Source organism: Anas platyrhynchos, chromosome 1 (genome assembly GCF_047663525.1).
Source record: "Anas platyrhynchos isolate ZD024472 breed Pekin duck chromosome 1, IASCAAS_PekinDuck_T2T, whole genome shotgun sequence".
NCBI lineage: Eukaryota > Metazoa > Chordata > Aves > Anseriformes > Anatidae > Anas > Anas platyrhynchos.
This window is the reverse complement of record NC_092587.1, coordinates 112,440,220-112,455,605: the sequence shown is the minus strand read 5'-3', so window position 1 is coordinate 112,455,605 and position 15,386 is coordinate 112,440,220. Positions and strand designations below refer to the sequence as shown.

At 39.2% G+C, this 15,386-nt stretch overlaps 1 protein-coding gene across 2 annotated transcripts in view; it reads left to right on the top strand.

The window, feature by feature from the left end:
• HLCS (holocarboxylase synthetase) overlaps nt 1–15,386 on the top strand; it is a 125,465-nt gene that overhangs the window by 522 nt on the left and 109,557 nt on the right. The window contains exons 2-5 of one of the 2 annotated variants that reach the window (XM_027449127.3): nt 1,947–2,099; nt 7,453–7,615; nt 10,360–11,315; nt 14,664–14,846. In XM_027449127.3, the coding sequence (XP_027304928.2) occupies nt 1,947–2,099; nt 7,453–7,615; nt 10,360–11,315; nt 14,664–14,846 (1,455 nt within the window). Of the gene's footprint in view, nt 1–1,946; nt 2,100–3,926; nt 4,133–7,452; nt 7,616–10,359; nt 11,316–14,663; nt 14,847–15,386 lie in introns of those variants that run through there. The other variant, XM_072026912.1, reaches the window with a different exon arrangement.

Sequence of the window (15,386 nt, the reverse complement as noted above, 5' to 3'; positions counted from 1 at the left end):
TCAAAACGTACTCGCCCCTTCGAAACATGCACTGAAAGTTCTCTTAACTCAAAGTGTATTCGCCCCTTCAAATTATGCACTGAAATTCCCAGTTGGATCTGACTCTGAGTCCCCGCGTGAGACGCCTGCCACCTTACACCTCGGTCGTGTGACACCCAAGGGCTCTGACCTAACGGCATTAAGGGTAGGGGTGGCATCATCCCCAAACACCGTGAAGAGAAAAAAAAAGTTTAATTCTCATGCTTTTTTGGCTTCTAGGAAGCTAGCTGGGCTAGTTTGGTTTCCAAGTAGGCGTAACTGCCTCTGGGCTGCAGTCAGTAACTTCCTTAAGATAAGATAGCAGCGGCTCTAAATGGTAACCCATCCAGCATTGTTGTTTGATCTGTAGTCAAATTGGAGGCTTAAGGTATTATAAAGCTCCATCAGATTAGCTCACTTTCCCGTAGGTAGCAGTGTTTGCTCTTGCAGCTTCCACGCTCTGTGAAGCTGGTCGGTCGGGCAGTCTAGCCTGTCTGTCTGTCCCCTTTAATTTTAGTTCTTCAAGCAAGACTTAATGCACCCTTTCCATTTACATGTGGAGCGATGTATATACATGTAGCGTGTTCAAAGGCAACTCTTTCTTACATTTCTACCTAAAGTTACTGAAGGCATACAAAACCTGTTCCTAGCATAGTAGTTCTGAAATAACCATTTCTTTTGACGTTTGTCGCCTTTAAAATATGTCAGAGAAAGAAAGTTCAATGCAATATCTGTGTAAAATTTGACATAAGATGATATGGGAACAGATTATTTATGGAGAAGTGTTGAGGTTCTTAATGCTGTTGTTTGGTATAGTGATGCCAGCTATTGAGCTTTATTTGCTCCCTGATGAGGAGGTGCGAGGGAACAATTTTTATAATTTAATGAAGAAAAGTGCTTGCCCAGTGGTCTGCTAAGTGGATGCACTACCTTAAAGGCAAACTTCCTTTGAATGATTTATTTCTCTAAGTTTAGAGTTACATACTGAATGAATTATTTAGGTGCTAGTGCATGAAGATTTAATACTTTAAAAAGTACCCTCTCCTTCTCTTTCAAATCATTTTTTAAGATTAGGAATTTGTCGTAGTTCTTAGGAGGCTAGACCTGTCAACAAAATATAACTGTCGTTATATAGCTTTAGGAAAGACATCCTAAAACTTTATAAGTTAGGTAAATTAGGTATCCTAAAAATTAGGCCCATGTAACGTATGGTTCTTGGGTCATTTGTGGCTCACGGGCTGACTGCTCTTTGGGCAGATGGGTATAGAGGCAGTGTGTATTATTTGGCTGTGGGACAGAAGGTTTCCTGGAGGACTGTTACCCGACTAGAATGAAAGCCACCTGCAGTGCTAGCCAGGCAATGGCACTGGCGCTGTCCTGACTGCCCAGGCAGGCCATGCATTATGACTGCTCTTGTAGCCCCTGCCAAGGAGTTGGCAGTGGTCTTCTGCCATCAAGAGCCAGAACCAAGGCATCAGGACCATGGCTTTGTGTAGTCAGAGAAGAAAGAAGGATGGAGGAGGCAGGGTGGACTGTAGCATGGATAGGAGAAGAGGATTGGGTTGGATGAAGGATGCTGCAGACGGCAGAATCCAGTGACCAACGGCCCACAGAATGTCATGGTGCCAATGGCATGGCTGTCATCAGTGGCCCACTCAGCTGTGTACTCCTACAGCAATGCTGACAGCTGGAATCTGGATTGGCTTGAAAGCTTGGGTTGTCACTTTTTATTTTACTTTACTTGCTTAATGGTTCAGACCTTTTACCCCTTTTTGTCCTCATGGGAAGTTGTTTTCCTCATGGCATTACAGAGAGTGTTCATGTTAAGCTGAAGGGTCAGATTTGAATTTGGGCTGGGGATAATTTAGAAAAAAATTATTAAATCAGATGTTCCATATAGACTTATTTTTCTTTCCTGTTTCTTTCAGCTCCTTGATGATTTAAACAGATGGAGTCTACTTCTCATTTCTCCTTTTATTTATCCTGATAAATTGCTAGAAGCAGAACATATAGCTTTTGTGACAGAAAGCATTTCAGCTCAGACAGATAACTTGCAGAAAGTACCTGTCTCTTCGAAAGAGGTAAGCAGTTTTCTTTGTTTCTTGCAAAGAAAGTAGTATGGAGAACTCAGTTGGTAGGCATAACTCCAAAATGCTTGACGGAAACAAATCAATGGCAGATAGGTTTTATACATTTACAGTGTTTCTAGGAATAAAAATATAAGCTCTTCATTAAACTTGATCACTTAATACTTTAGTTCTATTTTATACTTCAAATAAACTCATAGACATTTTCCTGAGTGGTTTATTTTTGTAGCAAACTTCTCTGTCTGTGGACAGAAACTGCAGAATTTAGTCATGATTGGGTGAAGCATATATGGTTATATATGTTGAACAGGAAAAAACAGCTCAAGAGCTGTCATACTAAGGCAGATCAAAAGTCCATTTATCTCAGTATGTTATCTCTGACACTAACTGAAGCAAATGCCAAAGTAAAAATACACAAAGCAAGCATATGTTATGACTTCTGAAAAGCTCATCAATCTCAGACCGAGTGTAAAAAGTTGCAATTGAAATGGAAACCTCTCTTGGAAGCTTCCTTCCATTGTGATTTATAAATACAAGTTTGGTGCTATACACTTGGATAATTTTGTCAAAGTTTATAGAAGAAAGGCACAAATCAGTTCCTTTCTTTTCTGTGAAATGCGGTGGGGGAATGTCAGTACTTTTTGTTTGCAAACTTATAAATTGTGTTTGACCTGTAATAAATAATACTGACAAAATGTTCTTGAGGCATCCAGAGACATAAATTAAACTAGTACTGAAATCCTTATGGCAAGCACACTTAGAAAATGTTCACATCCTAGATGCTTAGAAATCTTAAAGTCCCTTCTCCAGTACTGTGCTGAAAGTGGAAAGACACAGATTTAAAATATGATGTTCTAAAATTTGACTTACTGTATATATAGCATCTCTGAATGAATTATGCATTATAAGCAGTATGTAGAGCCCATCAAGATTTACTATGAACTTGAGACAACTTCTCTCTCCCCTAAATTTTGTTGTTCTAGTAACTTTTTCCTCACATGAGGAATTTTTTCTGTCCAAGTGTCTCAGCTTGGATGCAGGTCTGAAGGGGAAGAAAAGTTATAAGCCAAAGCAAAAGACAAACATAACTTTGAGGGAAGGAAAAGTCTTGGCTGTGGTACAGGTTGCCTGAGGTCCTTCCTAAGGCAGTCTGTTTTTGCATGTTGTACACTCTCCTTAGTGAATAGGAATATACTGCCTACAGAAAAGAGAAGATATGGAAAGACAGGCATGCTAGGAGATCTCTGGGGAGACAGTAGTAAAATATCTGGCCTGATCACTGAGATAGACAGAGTCTTCTCTAATAACTAGGCTATTTTATGCTACACTACAAGCTAGGATCCCCATCTGAAGGGAATCAACAAGGTGTCTTCCTGAACAGTTCCACTCAGCACCCCACAGGACCATCTGTCATCCTTGCTTTCTGGCAGCAGGTTGCCTGTCCCTTTCTGTTGTTAAAGGAAACCAGTCACGTCCGCAAGTGGCCGTGGCTCATCGGCTTCCCTGGATGAGGAACATGCATTTTCCAGGCAGCTTGTTTGAGAGATGATCCAGAGCACTCACTGCTGGAGTGAACACTGAGAACAGAGTGGGTGGTAAATAGACTTACCTAACTTCAGTACAGGAACAGAAGGACAGATCTGGAATGGGCACAAATCCAGATGTGTCTGCAATCCAGTTTTTAGTACCTTCACCTTCCACGTAAGCCTTTGAATGGAGAACAGAGCATGCTTTTGGAACGTGTTAGTCTTTGCCCTCTAGAGGAATGATGTCCAGCTGAAGTGCCAGATCAGGCCAGATCATTATCTCCATGCTACATCAGGCCAGATCATTATCTCCATGAAAACCAGACTGTGAGGACTAGAGGCACTGAAAGCTTGTTGAGAGCTCCGAGACCTTTTCTGCTGAAGCCTTCTGACCCTGGTCCAGCTTGCTTTGTGTTTCCTTGGAGCATGTAGGAAGCAGCCACATTAGCTATTTTGTTGATGTTTTTGTTGCCTTCGATGTAAGTCCGAGGAATCATCCAGGTGAGTTCTGATTGTGGGAGATAAACTAGACAGTTTGCATTTTCTTTAGAATGAAAAATGTTTGCATTCTTCTATAGACATTAATTATGATCAATTTGATTTATCAAGCTCAAAAGCAATAGTCCAGACAAAAGACTGAAACTACAAAGAACTGCCGTTTTATTTTGTTTATTATTGTTCCGTGTACGTGTCACTTAACTAGAAGTGCTTTTAATTCTGCTACCTCTGGCAGCCAGCTGTCAACCTAGACAGGGATTGTAAGAACAGATTGTTCTTGTGGCCTACAAGAATTTCTAGAGAGAAAAGCTGTTCTTTGTACAGCAATCAGTGATCTGTGACTGGTTTCTGCTGAAACTAGGGTGGATCTAGAAAGCAGGAGTATAAAGAAATTCTCATCTCTTAATAAGAGCTAGCCTTTCATTTTTTATTCTGGCAGAATTTTGATGAAGAAGCAGAAAAGCAAGGCTGGTTTGAAAATGCTTTCTGAGGACTTTTGTACATTGTGGATTGTTGCATGAACAGGATTCCAGGTCATATGTCTTGGCAGCAGCCTAACTTTGTGAGGTTCTTTTGTGTATTTACTTTATTTGCACTAAACAGCAATAACCGCTTCTTGTTGTTACTTGTTATTCTGTCTAATGTTTTACTTGGTGCCATGAAAAATGGTAAAGGCCTCAGTATATCCTCACAGTTTGCAGATGATGTGGGTGTTAGCTGCTTGTGCCTGTTTTCTGGATAAGAAAGGATATCTAAAGGATATCTTAAAAATGGTGTGAGTCTTTTACCTTCTACCACAGGGAGTAGCCCAAAATCATATGCTGAAGAAAAGAGAGAGGGTTATAGAAGACTTGACTTGAAGGACATGCAGAGAAGGAGAAGAGAGAAAGGTGAGAAAGGTTAGACACTCTTGAGTGTCTAAGAGTGGTTGACCTCTTGCTGAATTCCTGGGCAAAGAGACAAGGCAGCTGCATAGCTCTTGGAAAAATTCTGGTCCAGAACAGTGGTATGTGCATGTGTCTATGATGTGGATTAGAAGAAGCACTTCTGGTCTTAGTGAAAATCTGATATCAGAGAGCTTCATGCAGGTTATGACTAAGCGTTTCATGTTTCGTAATCTGTCCTCTTCCCTGGGGTCTGACCTAAGATTATTATTCTGGTTGCCCCAGATATGATAACATGTATTTGGTTGGGATAGAGTTAATTTTCTATGTGGAGACTTGTACGATGTGGTGGTTTGGATTTTTGATGACAATAATGGTGGTAACACGTTGATGTTTTAGTTGTTGCAGAACAGCACTTACACAGAGCCAAGGACTTTCCTGCCCTGCCAATGAGGAGGCTGGGAGGGCACCAGGAGGCGGAGGGGACACAGCCAGGACAGCTGACCCAAGCTGGCCAGAGGGATGTCCCATATGACATGGTGTCATGCTCAGCAATAACAGCTGGGAGAAAGAAGGAAGAAGGGGGAGGGGGGATATTGGGAATGATGGCGTTTGTAATCCCAAGAAACATTAGGCACGATGAGCACTGCTTTTCTGGTGGTGGCTGAATGTCTGCGTGATGGGAAGTAATGAATGAATTCCCCGTTTGCTTTGCTTTTTTGCCTTTTTTTTTTTTTTTTTTTTTTTTTTGTGCAGGTTTTGCTTTACCTAGTAAACTGTCTTTATCTCGACGCATGAGTTCTTGTATTTTTACCTTTCTGATTCTCTCTCCCACCTGGGAAGAGAGAGAGAGTGGCACTTAGCTGCCTGCTGGGTTTAAAACACAGCACAGGGGAAGGGAGGCATTTCTGACTTCTCCATAGAGAATCTATCAGTGAAACTAGAGCTGCCAAAGCATGTGTTTTACATATACCTGGTAAGATTTTAGAGTGACAATGAATTTGGTTTTGGTCTTATCCTCAGAAGCATGAGAGAATGTAACATGGCAATAATGTTACTACTAGCAGTGTAGATCAGTCCTTTATGCTGTGAAGGTCAATACAATGCTGTGGGAGTAGGTAATCAGTTAAGCAAAAGAGGAGGAAGCCAGTATCCTTTGACATAAATGTATCATTACACATTAGCTACCAGCGATCACAAACTGCTAACAGTTAGCAGTAGGCTCTGAGAGTAATACCCCTTATGACTACAATAGGATACTTCCATTTCAGCTGTGGGTATTGCACCAGTGGACTACACAGCTGGGAATTCCTTCCATCTGGAAAGTGACAGTGTCGTTCAGGACATCACTCAAGGCAGTTAGTTGGGGGTAATTGGCTGATTTGGTCACAAATTTCCCCAGTGACAGTGGGGGGAAGTCTGACTGATGCTCCAACTGCAGTGATACAAGTCTAGCAGGGGCTAGGATAGGTATCTTCCAGAAGCAGATGTTTTTCTTCAGAACTGGTTGATACCATTGTGCCCAGAAATATATCGTGTAACTTTGGGGCTGGTACAGAGTCGCAGAGGTGACTTTTCAAGTCCTAGAAGTAGAAACTCCAGGGGAGATTTAGGTTGGAAATTAGGAGACATTTCTTCTCAGACAGAGCAGTCAGGCGCTGGAATGGGTTGCCCGAGCGAGGTGATAGAATCACTGTCCCTGGGGGTGTTTAAGGAAAGGTTGGACATGGTACTTAGGGACATGGTTTAATGGGTGACATTGGTAGTAGGGGGATGGTTGGATCAGATGATCTTGGAGGTCTTTCCCAACCCTAATGATTCTATGATTCTATGAAATTCATTGCTATTGCTTTAACCAGTGAGTGGTCATTATGTCCAGGACCTGAGTGATACATCAGGCATGAATGTGAGGGCTGGCTTTCACCAGCTGTGCGTTCTGGTGTAGCTGGTTTGAAGCTATTACTTGCTCTTGTATTTCAGAATTTGAGTTTAACCTGCATGTTAAAGCATGCAGCTGACCTGGTGGTTTTATGGTTAAACTTGAAAGTCGTTTTCCAAGCCACTACAACTGTATAGTTTGGGTTTCACAAACCTTCTCTGAGCAGCTGAACCCAAGTGTGTAATTTTCATAAGACCGTTCTGGAGAGCAGAATTTTTGATGTATATGAGCAACTTGAATCTTTTGTGCTTACTTAATACTTCTGATAAAGTAGTAAAATTATTTCTGGTACTTGAATTCACCAGTTGTGCTTTTTTGGTTTGGGAACGTCCCTTTGTTAGCTTTGCCTATTGTTGTGAGGCTTTTTAATAGCAGAATCCTTAGGGAAGGAAGGGCAGTTTTACTTGCAGTTCATCTCACAGAAGCATTATACTGTTGGTATTTTGATATTTTGCTGTATCATTTTCAAGCTGAAAAACATGTGTATGATTTATTCCTAGGTTGTGAAGTGGTCAGACTATTGTTCACCATTGGCCTATAAACCTGGGGAACCTTATAAATTAATTGCTGAAGCAAGTGTAGATAATTTCAGCAACCTTGGAATAGCATTCATGGAAGACAGGCTTCAAATGGATAACGGAATGGTGCCACACAAGATTGTTTGTAAGTATGGTCGTAAATTGTGTTTTTAATGGTAAAACATCTTTGTTTTATAGCTATTTTAGGACTGTACACATCATCTTCATACCTACATAAGTAAACATGGTTTTATTTTTGTGCAGTGTTTTCTTCCTGTTGTCATTTTAGGCATTTCATCACTCTTGCACTGTCATATTTTATACTGAATATTGTCAAATATAGAGACTGTTGAAAAGTTAGACCACTTTTTGATTGAGTTTCTCTTTACAGAATGTGTTATGAATACAGCAACAAAAATAACAGAAAAATAGTTCAAAGACATTGGAATTAAAAACATTATTTTTTATTCCTGTATTGCCTCATAAGCTACTGCCTATAATTAACCTTAGTACGATGATATTCTTGAGTATCTAAGATGGTATTTTTCCTTTTTCCAAATACGCATGAAAGTATAAGCATCACAACGGTGAAGTTGGAAAATATCGTTTCTGTAAGCTTGCCTGTTAGATTAACTGAACTGTTTGCAAAAATTACAGAAGGTTTTAGTCAAATGTTCTCTTTTCAGTTTTGAAATGAAAGTATCTTCAAAGCTAAACACAGTTTGAGAACAATTGCTCTAAACTGAGCATCTTCATTCTTTGGATCACTGAGAGAAGAGATCATGTGCTTTCTAAACAGATGGAAAGAAATAACCAAGAGAAAGAGGATGTTTTCAGTGCTAATTGAACTTTGAATTTTTGGTGGATGGTATATTTCTTTTAGGAGGTAACTTTAATGATATCAAAGCTATTAGCAATTGTGTCCTCATTAGCTTAATAGCTTTGGCAAAGGTAGGGAGGAAGTTAGGGCAGATCACACACAGAGGACAAGTAGTAATAGTGGTTCCATTTGTAATACTACACTTAAATAGAATTGTTGTCTGAGCTGCGGGAAGTCCAAGGTTCACCTCTCTTTCCTTTGTGAAAATTGAACGTTTGTTTCCAGCATGATTCTAATACAGACTGCATATTAATACATTCTAGGGTATTGTGAAATGGTGGGCTCTCTGTGAGTAGATCCTTTTTCTTTTTTTTTCTTCAACAATGGTGTTGTTTCTTCTTCTCCAGTTGTGCCTTCTCATCTGTGTTGATAAAACTGTGGGGTCATGAGTTCACCAACAATAATACAATGATTTGGGCTGCAAAGATCCCTCTATAGCCCCTTACTCTCACTGCAAAATGAGGGAAAAAGCCTTTTTTTTTTTTTTCCAAATTTTTTAAAAACATAGATTGTAGTGCATTGGCACAGGCCAGGGAATGGCAAAATCAAGAACAACTAGCTAGGGAGCAAGCTGGCGGGAATATGAGGAATATGCTGGCAAATATACCTGGCATGAAACTCAGTTTCCTCTTGGTGCTGTTTTGCAAAAACATTCATGCATGCATGCAGGGGATAGAAGCTGGGATAGTTTCCCAAGAGACACGGAGAGCCACTTTTTCTGGTTCATTTTGCGTCAGGTACTATGTTCATGCTAAAACCGCTTCAAAAGAGACTGATGGAGTTTCTTGATGGAATAATATGATGACAGCTGTGAAATTCTTCTGGGGTCTGAAAACACATACTTCAAATTTGCATTCCAAAGTAGGCAAAGGGATGTAGATTCAAGGGGTTTCAAGTGTTCTTAAGTGAAGAAAGTAATTGAATTTGGATCTGGTGTGTTGGGTGCCAGTTGACTATTTTGTTAATCTACTTTCTCACTGAATTTATGTAAGAAATCAGAAACAACAACTTAGTAAGTTTATTTGGCCTTGTGGGAGTGGAGAGGGATTCAGTAAAGTTTTGTGTGCTTTGATTTAAAATGTTTCCATGGCTCAGAACCTGAAAGAAATCATTTACCATACAAAGAGCAATTTTTCTCTCTTTCTCAGTTTGCTCTACAAGTTCTAATAACAATAGGCATCATTGCCCTTCTTTTCTCATTTGTACTTGCCAGAAATTGTTTATCTCTGCATTTCCATTTGGGGGGAAACGGAGAGTTTAAACCTTCCAATTTGTTATGTTTTCCTTGGATTTTTAGCTCACATCTTGCTTGGCTGGTTATGCCTCCCTTTCTGCAGATTGGAAGCAGTTCAGCAATTCAGATGTTTCTCCTCCCTTTCATACTTGTGCAAAACTTTTTATTTTGCTGCCTACAGCAATGCAAGAGACATAGTTCAGTGTTTCCATCTTACCCAATATCATCACTTGAATAGCTTATTTCAAAATAGTTTATTTCAAAATAACAGCAAGGAATTTTCCACCCTACCCTCCTAAAGAGACCAGTATTTTTCCAAAGGTACTTCCCTTGCTTTGTTTTGTACTTATTTTAGTCATGGACAAAATAATATAAGCTGATAAGCTGATGCATTTGTGTGAAAACTTCCTTCCCTTCCTCCCATAGACTACTGTTCTGTTAAGAACATGTCTGGATCACATACGGTAGCTGTCAGGTTTTATTTTTATCCAAATATTTGTGTACTTCCAAAGAATGCTAGTGTTTATTTAAATGTTCCCTGTAAATGACAAGTGCTATGCTTTGACACACTTTCCTGAAACAAATAGTCATTAGAGTAAAGAACATGAGTGCAAATTTTTAATATTCAAAGGTGTAGGGTTTAGTTTGTCAAACTAGTGGAATTCTTAGTATTCTTGATGATTTGCACTGAAATTAAACCTAGATCCTGATATTTGTTGTAGATCTTTTAATATAATTTTTATAACTCCTTTTTCTTATTATTTAACTCTTCCAGCTGTCCATTTACAGGAATCGACTCTGAAGGAGTTGACGCAGGTGGCACCAGCTGTAAAAGAGATGAGTAGAAACAGTACACAGGTGAATGAAGCAACTCCTACTGCTACTCTTGGGACTACTGCTAAATCAAAGTTAGGAGTAGCTGAGTCTGTAGGACAAGGTGATCAAGAGGCAGAAGAGAAATCCAAGCTAGAGAAAGAAAGCGAGTATGAAGATGAATCCAACAGCCCGTCTGACAAAGAGACAGGCTTTGGAGAGCATCATCACTTGCATCTTTCGAGCTGTCACGAATGTCTGCAGCTTGAAAACAGCACTATTGAATCTGTCAGATTTGCCTCTGCAGAAGACATTCCAGAACTTTCTGACCATTGCAATAGCAAACTGGATGAGAATGGTGGTGATTGTCTGGCAACAGGAATAAAGAGAGTAAACCTTGCTGGAAAGCCCCCTAATGTGTTGATTTATGTTGGTTCTGAAACTGCAAAAGTGGAATTTGACCAAGTAAAATCAATCCTCCTGGAATGCATTGATGCAGACAACTACACCATCTACCAGCTGCATGAGGAGCAAGTTCTGAAAGATCCATGGATTGATAATGCAATGCTGTTGATCATTGCCACAGAGGAGCCTATTTCTGACAAGAACCAAGAACAGTTTGTGAAGTTTTTATCTAAGGGTGGAAAGATTCTAGGGTTTTCTTCCTCGTTTACATTTGGTGGTATACAAATAAAGAGAAAAGACAAACTGAAGAAGACCGTTCATGAATTAGTTGTCTCTAAAACTGACAGCACTGAAGTGAAATTAAACCTTTTGATCAGTGGCTGTATTTTTGAAGTAAAGAAGGAAAGTAACAGCAAAGTGAAGCCATTGAGTCATTTAAATAATGCTGATAAAGATACAGTTATTGTTCATCTGCCTTACGGAGACAATGGAGGAGAAGCCATTCTTTCTCAGGTACTGTGTATGCAAAAGCATCGATTTGCACATTGCTACACGATATGGTGATATGCTAAAAAAATTCACTGGTTCTTACTGCTTGCTCTTTGGGATGCTTTCAAGGGGCAAGTATGGATGGATATTTTGGTGATTGTACAAGGACTCTGAATACAGAATGGTTTTCCCTTGGTTCTTGGGAAGCTTAATGAAGGATAGAAAGTGTCACTGCTGTTCCAGTCCTTGTCTTCACCATGTAGCCATGAACATGTAGGTCATGCGTGATCACAGTGGGTGGCAGAGGAGATAGCAAATATGCATAGTAAGAAAGCATCTTCAAGAGCAGAGCTATCCTTTTCTGCCTGCTGGAAGTTGCACGGTGACAAAGCTGTGCACTTTGCAGACTTTGGAAAATGGGAATAGGAAAAGCAGTGGTAGTGAACTCAGGGTGAAGGGTTATAATGGCAACATACTTCCATACAAAAATATGAATTACGGTGAAGTAGAGAGTCAGAAGAGAAAGTAAAATAAAGCTCACAAGAAACCTTAAAGAAGTCTCCTCTTAAGTTTTAAGGTAGGCAGTCCCTTTGGAAACATGTGAGTAGTAAATGAGAAAGTCCCAGCCTCTATCATTGCTGCATACTGTATACCCCAAAACTGCTGTTCATTTTTTTGCTTGAACAAGTAACTATAATAAAGATTAGTCTGAATAGCCCTGGAATGCCACTGCTGATTTAGCTCTGCTGGTACTGTTTTGCTGATAGTGTTACTCTTTTCTCAGTTCTGATTGTATCTTAGTGCTGTGACTGAACTGAATGGTTTCATGTTTTCTTTAGCAGTGTTCTGGCTACAGATCATTTCTAGGGAGATGATAGGTTCGTGGTGTTGGCCTTGCTGCTCTTTCAGATTAGAAACAATGACAACAAAAACACAAACACTTTTATATGTCTGGAATGTATTTCTTATATTTACAATCAAAATTGAAACAAACTGAAAATTTAAATTAATTAACCTTTTTTTTTTTTTCTTTTTCTAGAGGCAGACAAGTATGTTTTCAGTCAGTAATGTATGTTTATGCATTCTCTGGGAGTACAAGAAAGGTCTGGTCAGCTGGAAACATTTTTTTGTTTGTTTGTTTCCAGAGTCTTCCTTTGGCCTTTAAACTTTTAAATGTTTAACATTCTGCATCTAACAAGTAGCTCAGAGCACCTTGGGGGCGGAAGGGGAAATATACAAATGAGCCAAAATCTTATTAGCTCCACTTAAGAATAATAACATTTCAGCAACTAGGAACCTCTTCAGTGTTAAGGTTTTGTGATTGTTGTTTAAAAAACAAACAACAGCCAAACAAACAGAGCCCCACCCCTTCCAAAAACTGTGCCAGTTAAGTTGAACAGTTCTTTTTGTTGCTGTTGCTGTTGTTATTGTTACTCTCTGTATTCCTGGAGAAGGTGTGAGGAACCTTCCATGGCTGTGTTACGGGTAAATGTTTGCCACTGACTACTGAAATCTTCAGATAGCTGTCTAACATTTTGAGTGATAGAAGGGATAATAAGAGGTATCACTAAGTTTAGAAAATAAATCTATGTCCTGGGGAGTAAGGCATCTACCTGGGTATATAGCCTGTGTTAACTAAAGTGGGAGAGATTTCAGCCACTTCCCAGTAATTTTTAAAGTGAGCATGAAGATAACTTGCACATTTTGTTAGCCTCAGCAGCAGCTGAGAGCAATGTGGTTGTTGTTGTTGTTTTCATTTTGCTTGTTTATTTTTAGCAGGGCTGTTCCCAATTGTATCACTTGCCTTACTCTGTCTTTGGTTTCATGCAGCACATTGAGAAAAGCAGAACAAGATTTATTTACCAATATTTAAGTCAATGAGGAATATAATGGAGATGTAGTCGAACAAACTTTTTGGAAGGTTCTAGGAGATATTTTTACCAATATTTTAGTTATAGGAGAACTATCTCAGGAGCCCAAACCACTCAGACGTAACTGCTTACATGTCAGGTAGCATGCACTTTTTTAGCAATTACTCAATTCAGAAATATCAATCAGGTTTCTGAGAAATGTTTTTGTCTCTCATCAGTTTATAAGATTAAATCTGGTAGTTTTTTGGACACTGGTACATGTAGTAACATGTTTATAGCTTTATGTTGGAAGTTTTGCCACCCATGTGCTCTATACTTGTACTAGAAAATTGATTAGATACTGGTGCTATCCATTTCTGCAAGTTCCATGGTAAAACCTGCTTTGCTGTACCGTTTAAATTGATCCTTCTGCTGTAATAAAACTTAATACTGCAGAGGTTTTCCCCAGAAAAAGAGCATTACAGTGTAGCTTCAAAAATCAGATTAAAAGGATTAGAGTGTCATTTTATAATTTTAAATGACTTCCAGTCTGGATTTGAAAAGCCTTATTGTTTTCTCTTCAGGGGGTTGACAGTGACATCAGCTATTAAATATTCTGTCATAGACTTGTCGTTTCCCTTTTCTTGTGCTCTTCTGTTGTCCATATCTGTCCCCCCCCTACCTTCAGCTGACTTCTCTGAATTTTGTTAGATTATCTATAAAAGATAAAGAACATTGTTAAAATGTGCAAAGTGGGAGACATGAACACAAGTAACAGCTTGTGATTTTCATCAAATGAATGTGCATATAGCAGAGTACAAAGGCTTTTAAATATTTTGAAACAAAAAAAAAGGCCTAGAAGGGACTTTTAATGCTTATCATTTCTACTTTTAAACATCTGCTTCAGCCAGAGATGTGATTCTCTACAAAGTGATGTTCTGGGGTTCTTAGTTGACTTTCAGAGACATTTCTTTAATTGTGCTGATGGCAACTTAATTTGCGTGACACAGTAAGGATTTGTTCAGGCTGAATTCTTCTGATCTTGTGCAACCTCTGATAAAGGCCTTTCAATATTAATGTAATTCTTCTCTTCTACAAGCCGGAATGTGACCAGTACTGGTGTTGGTTCTAGGGTGCTAACAGACATAAAATGCCCTGGGAGAAGTTCAAATTTGTGAATACATACAGGTTTGAACAAGTCCTCCAGGAGAATATCAGTTTATTTAGAAGAGATATTTTATATAGTTTTTGAGAAAATTGTTACGTGCTGACAACTGTCGTCTCTGAGCTGGTACCTATAAATGTATTGGTATTCCCTCCTTTATTAGGATGATAATACCTACACGTGGGTATGATGAAAGCATGAGACTTCTAAATGACACTAGTCATGCTGGGTAGTTCAGCAACCACAGCTGGGACAGAGCTGCTTTTGGAACTGTTGTGACCATTTCCCTCTGTCACTCTAAAATGTGTAATACCAGTAAAATGATTTTTGAAGTTCTCTTTGCACATATCCTGCCAGGTGCACTTGGAACTGGATATCAGTTCTGTGGATTTCCAAACTGAAGAGGATTTTAATTTGCTTAAGATGAGCAATACCAAGAGATATGAAGTTCTCAAGGAGATCCTGGTATCGCTTGGCCTAAGTTGTGAATTAAGTGAAATTCCTCCTTTAACGCCTATTTACCTTCTCTCTTCTGATGAGGTAAGGCTTCTACTTACATTTCAGTTGACTGAGATTTACCCAACAGGACAAGTTCACTGATCAGTTGAATACAGCTTGTTTCTTACATACTGTTTTTGTTTGGAGAGCTTTACGTGTATATTACAAGTAAAGAGGAGGCTTAATTTCTACTTTGTCATTGTTTTGTTGCCTGCTAATACCTTTGAATTTAACATTAAGGGAATTTTTTGGGGGTAACTTTTCAGATATATTTGCCATACTTGTTAAGAATTTCTGTGCTTATTTACATACTTCTGCAATATCAAAACATAAATTGTGGTAAAGTACAGGAAGAACTGGGTTATAAGACAGAATCTGTTTTTACTTAAAAGCAGGTAGAAAGTTCTGTATAGGCTGGGAACAAAGGATGAAACACAAATTATGGAGAATGGTAGGGCAGACCAAAACTGAAAGACAAGAATGAATGGGGAAGGGTGTGTAATTCAACAGTGAAGAGCTTTATTCCTGAGGATGTTCTGGTATTTGTTGGAAACAGAACAGTTCCTTGTAATTCAAACAGCT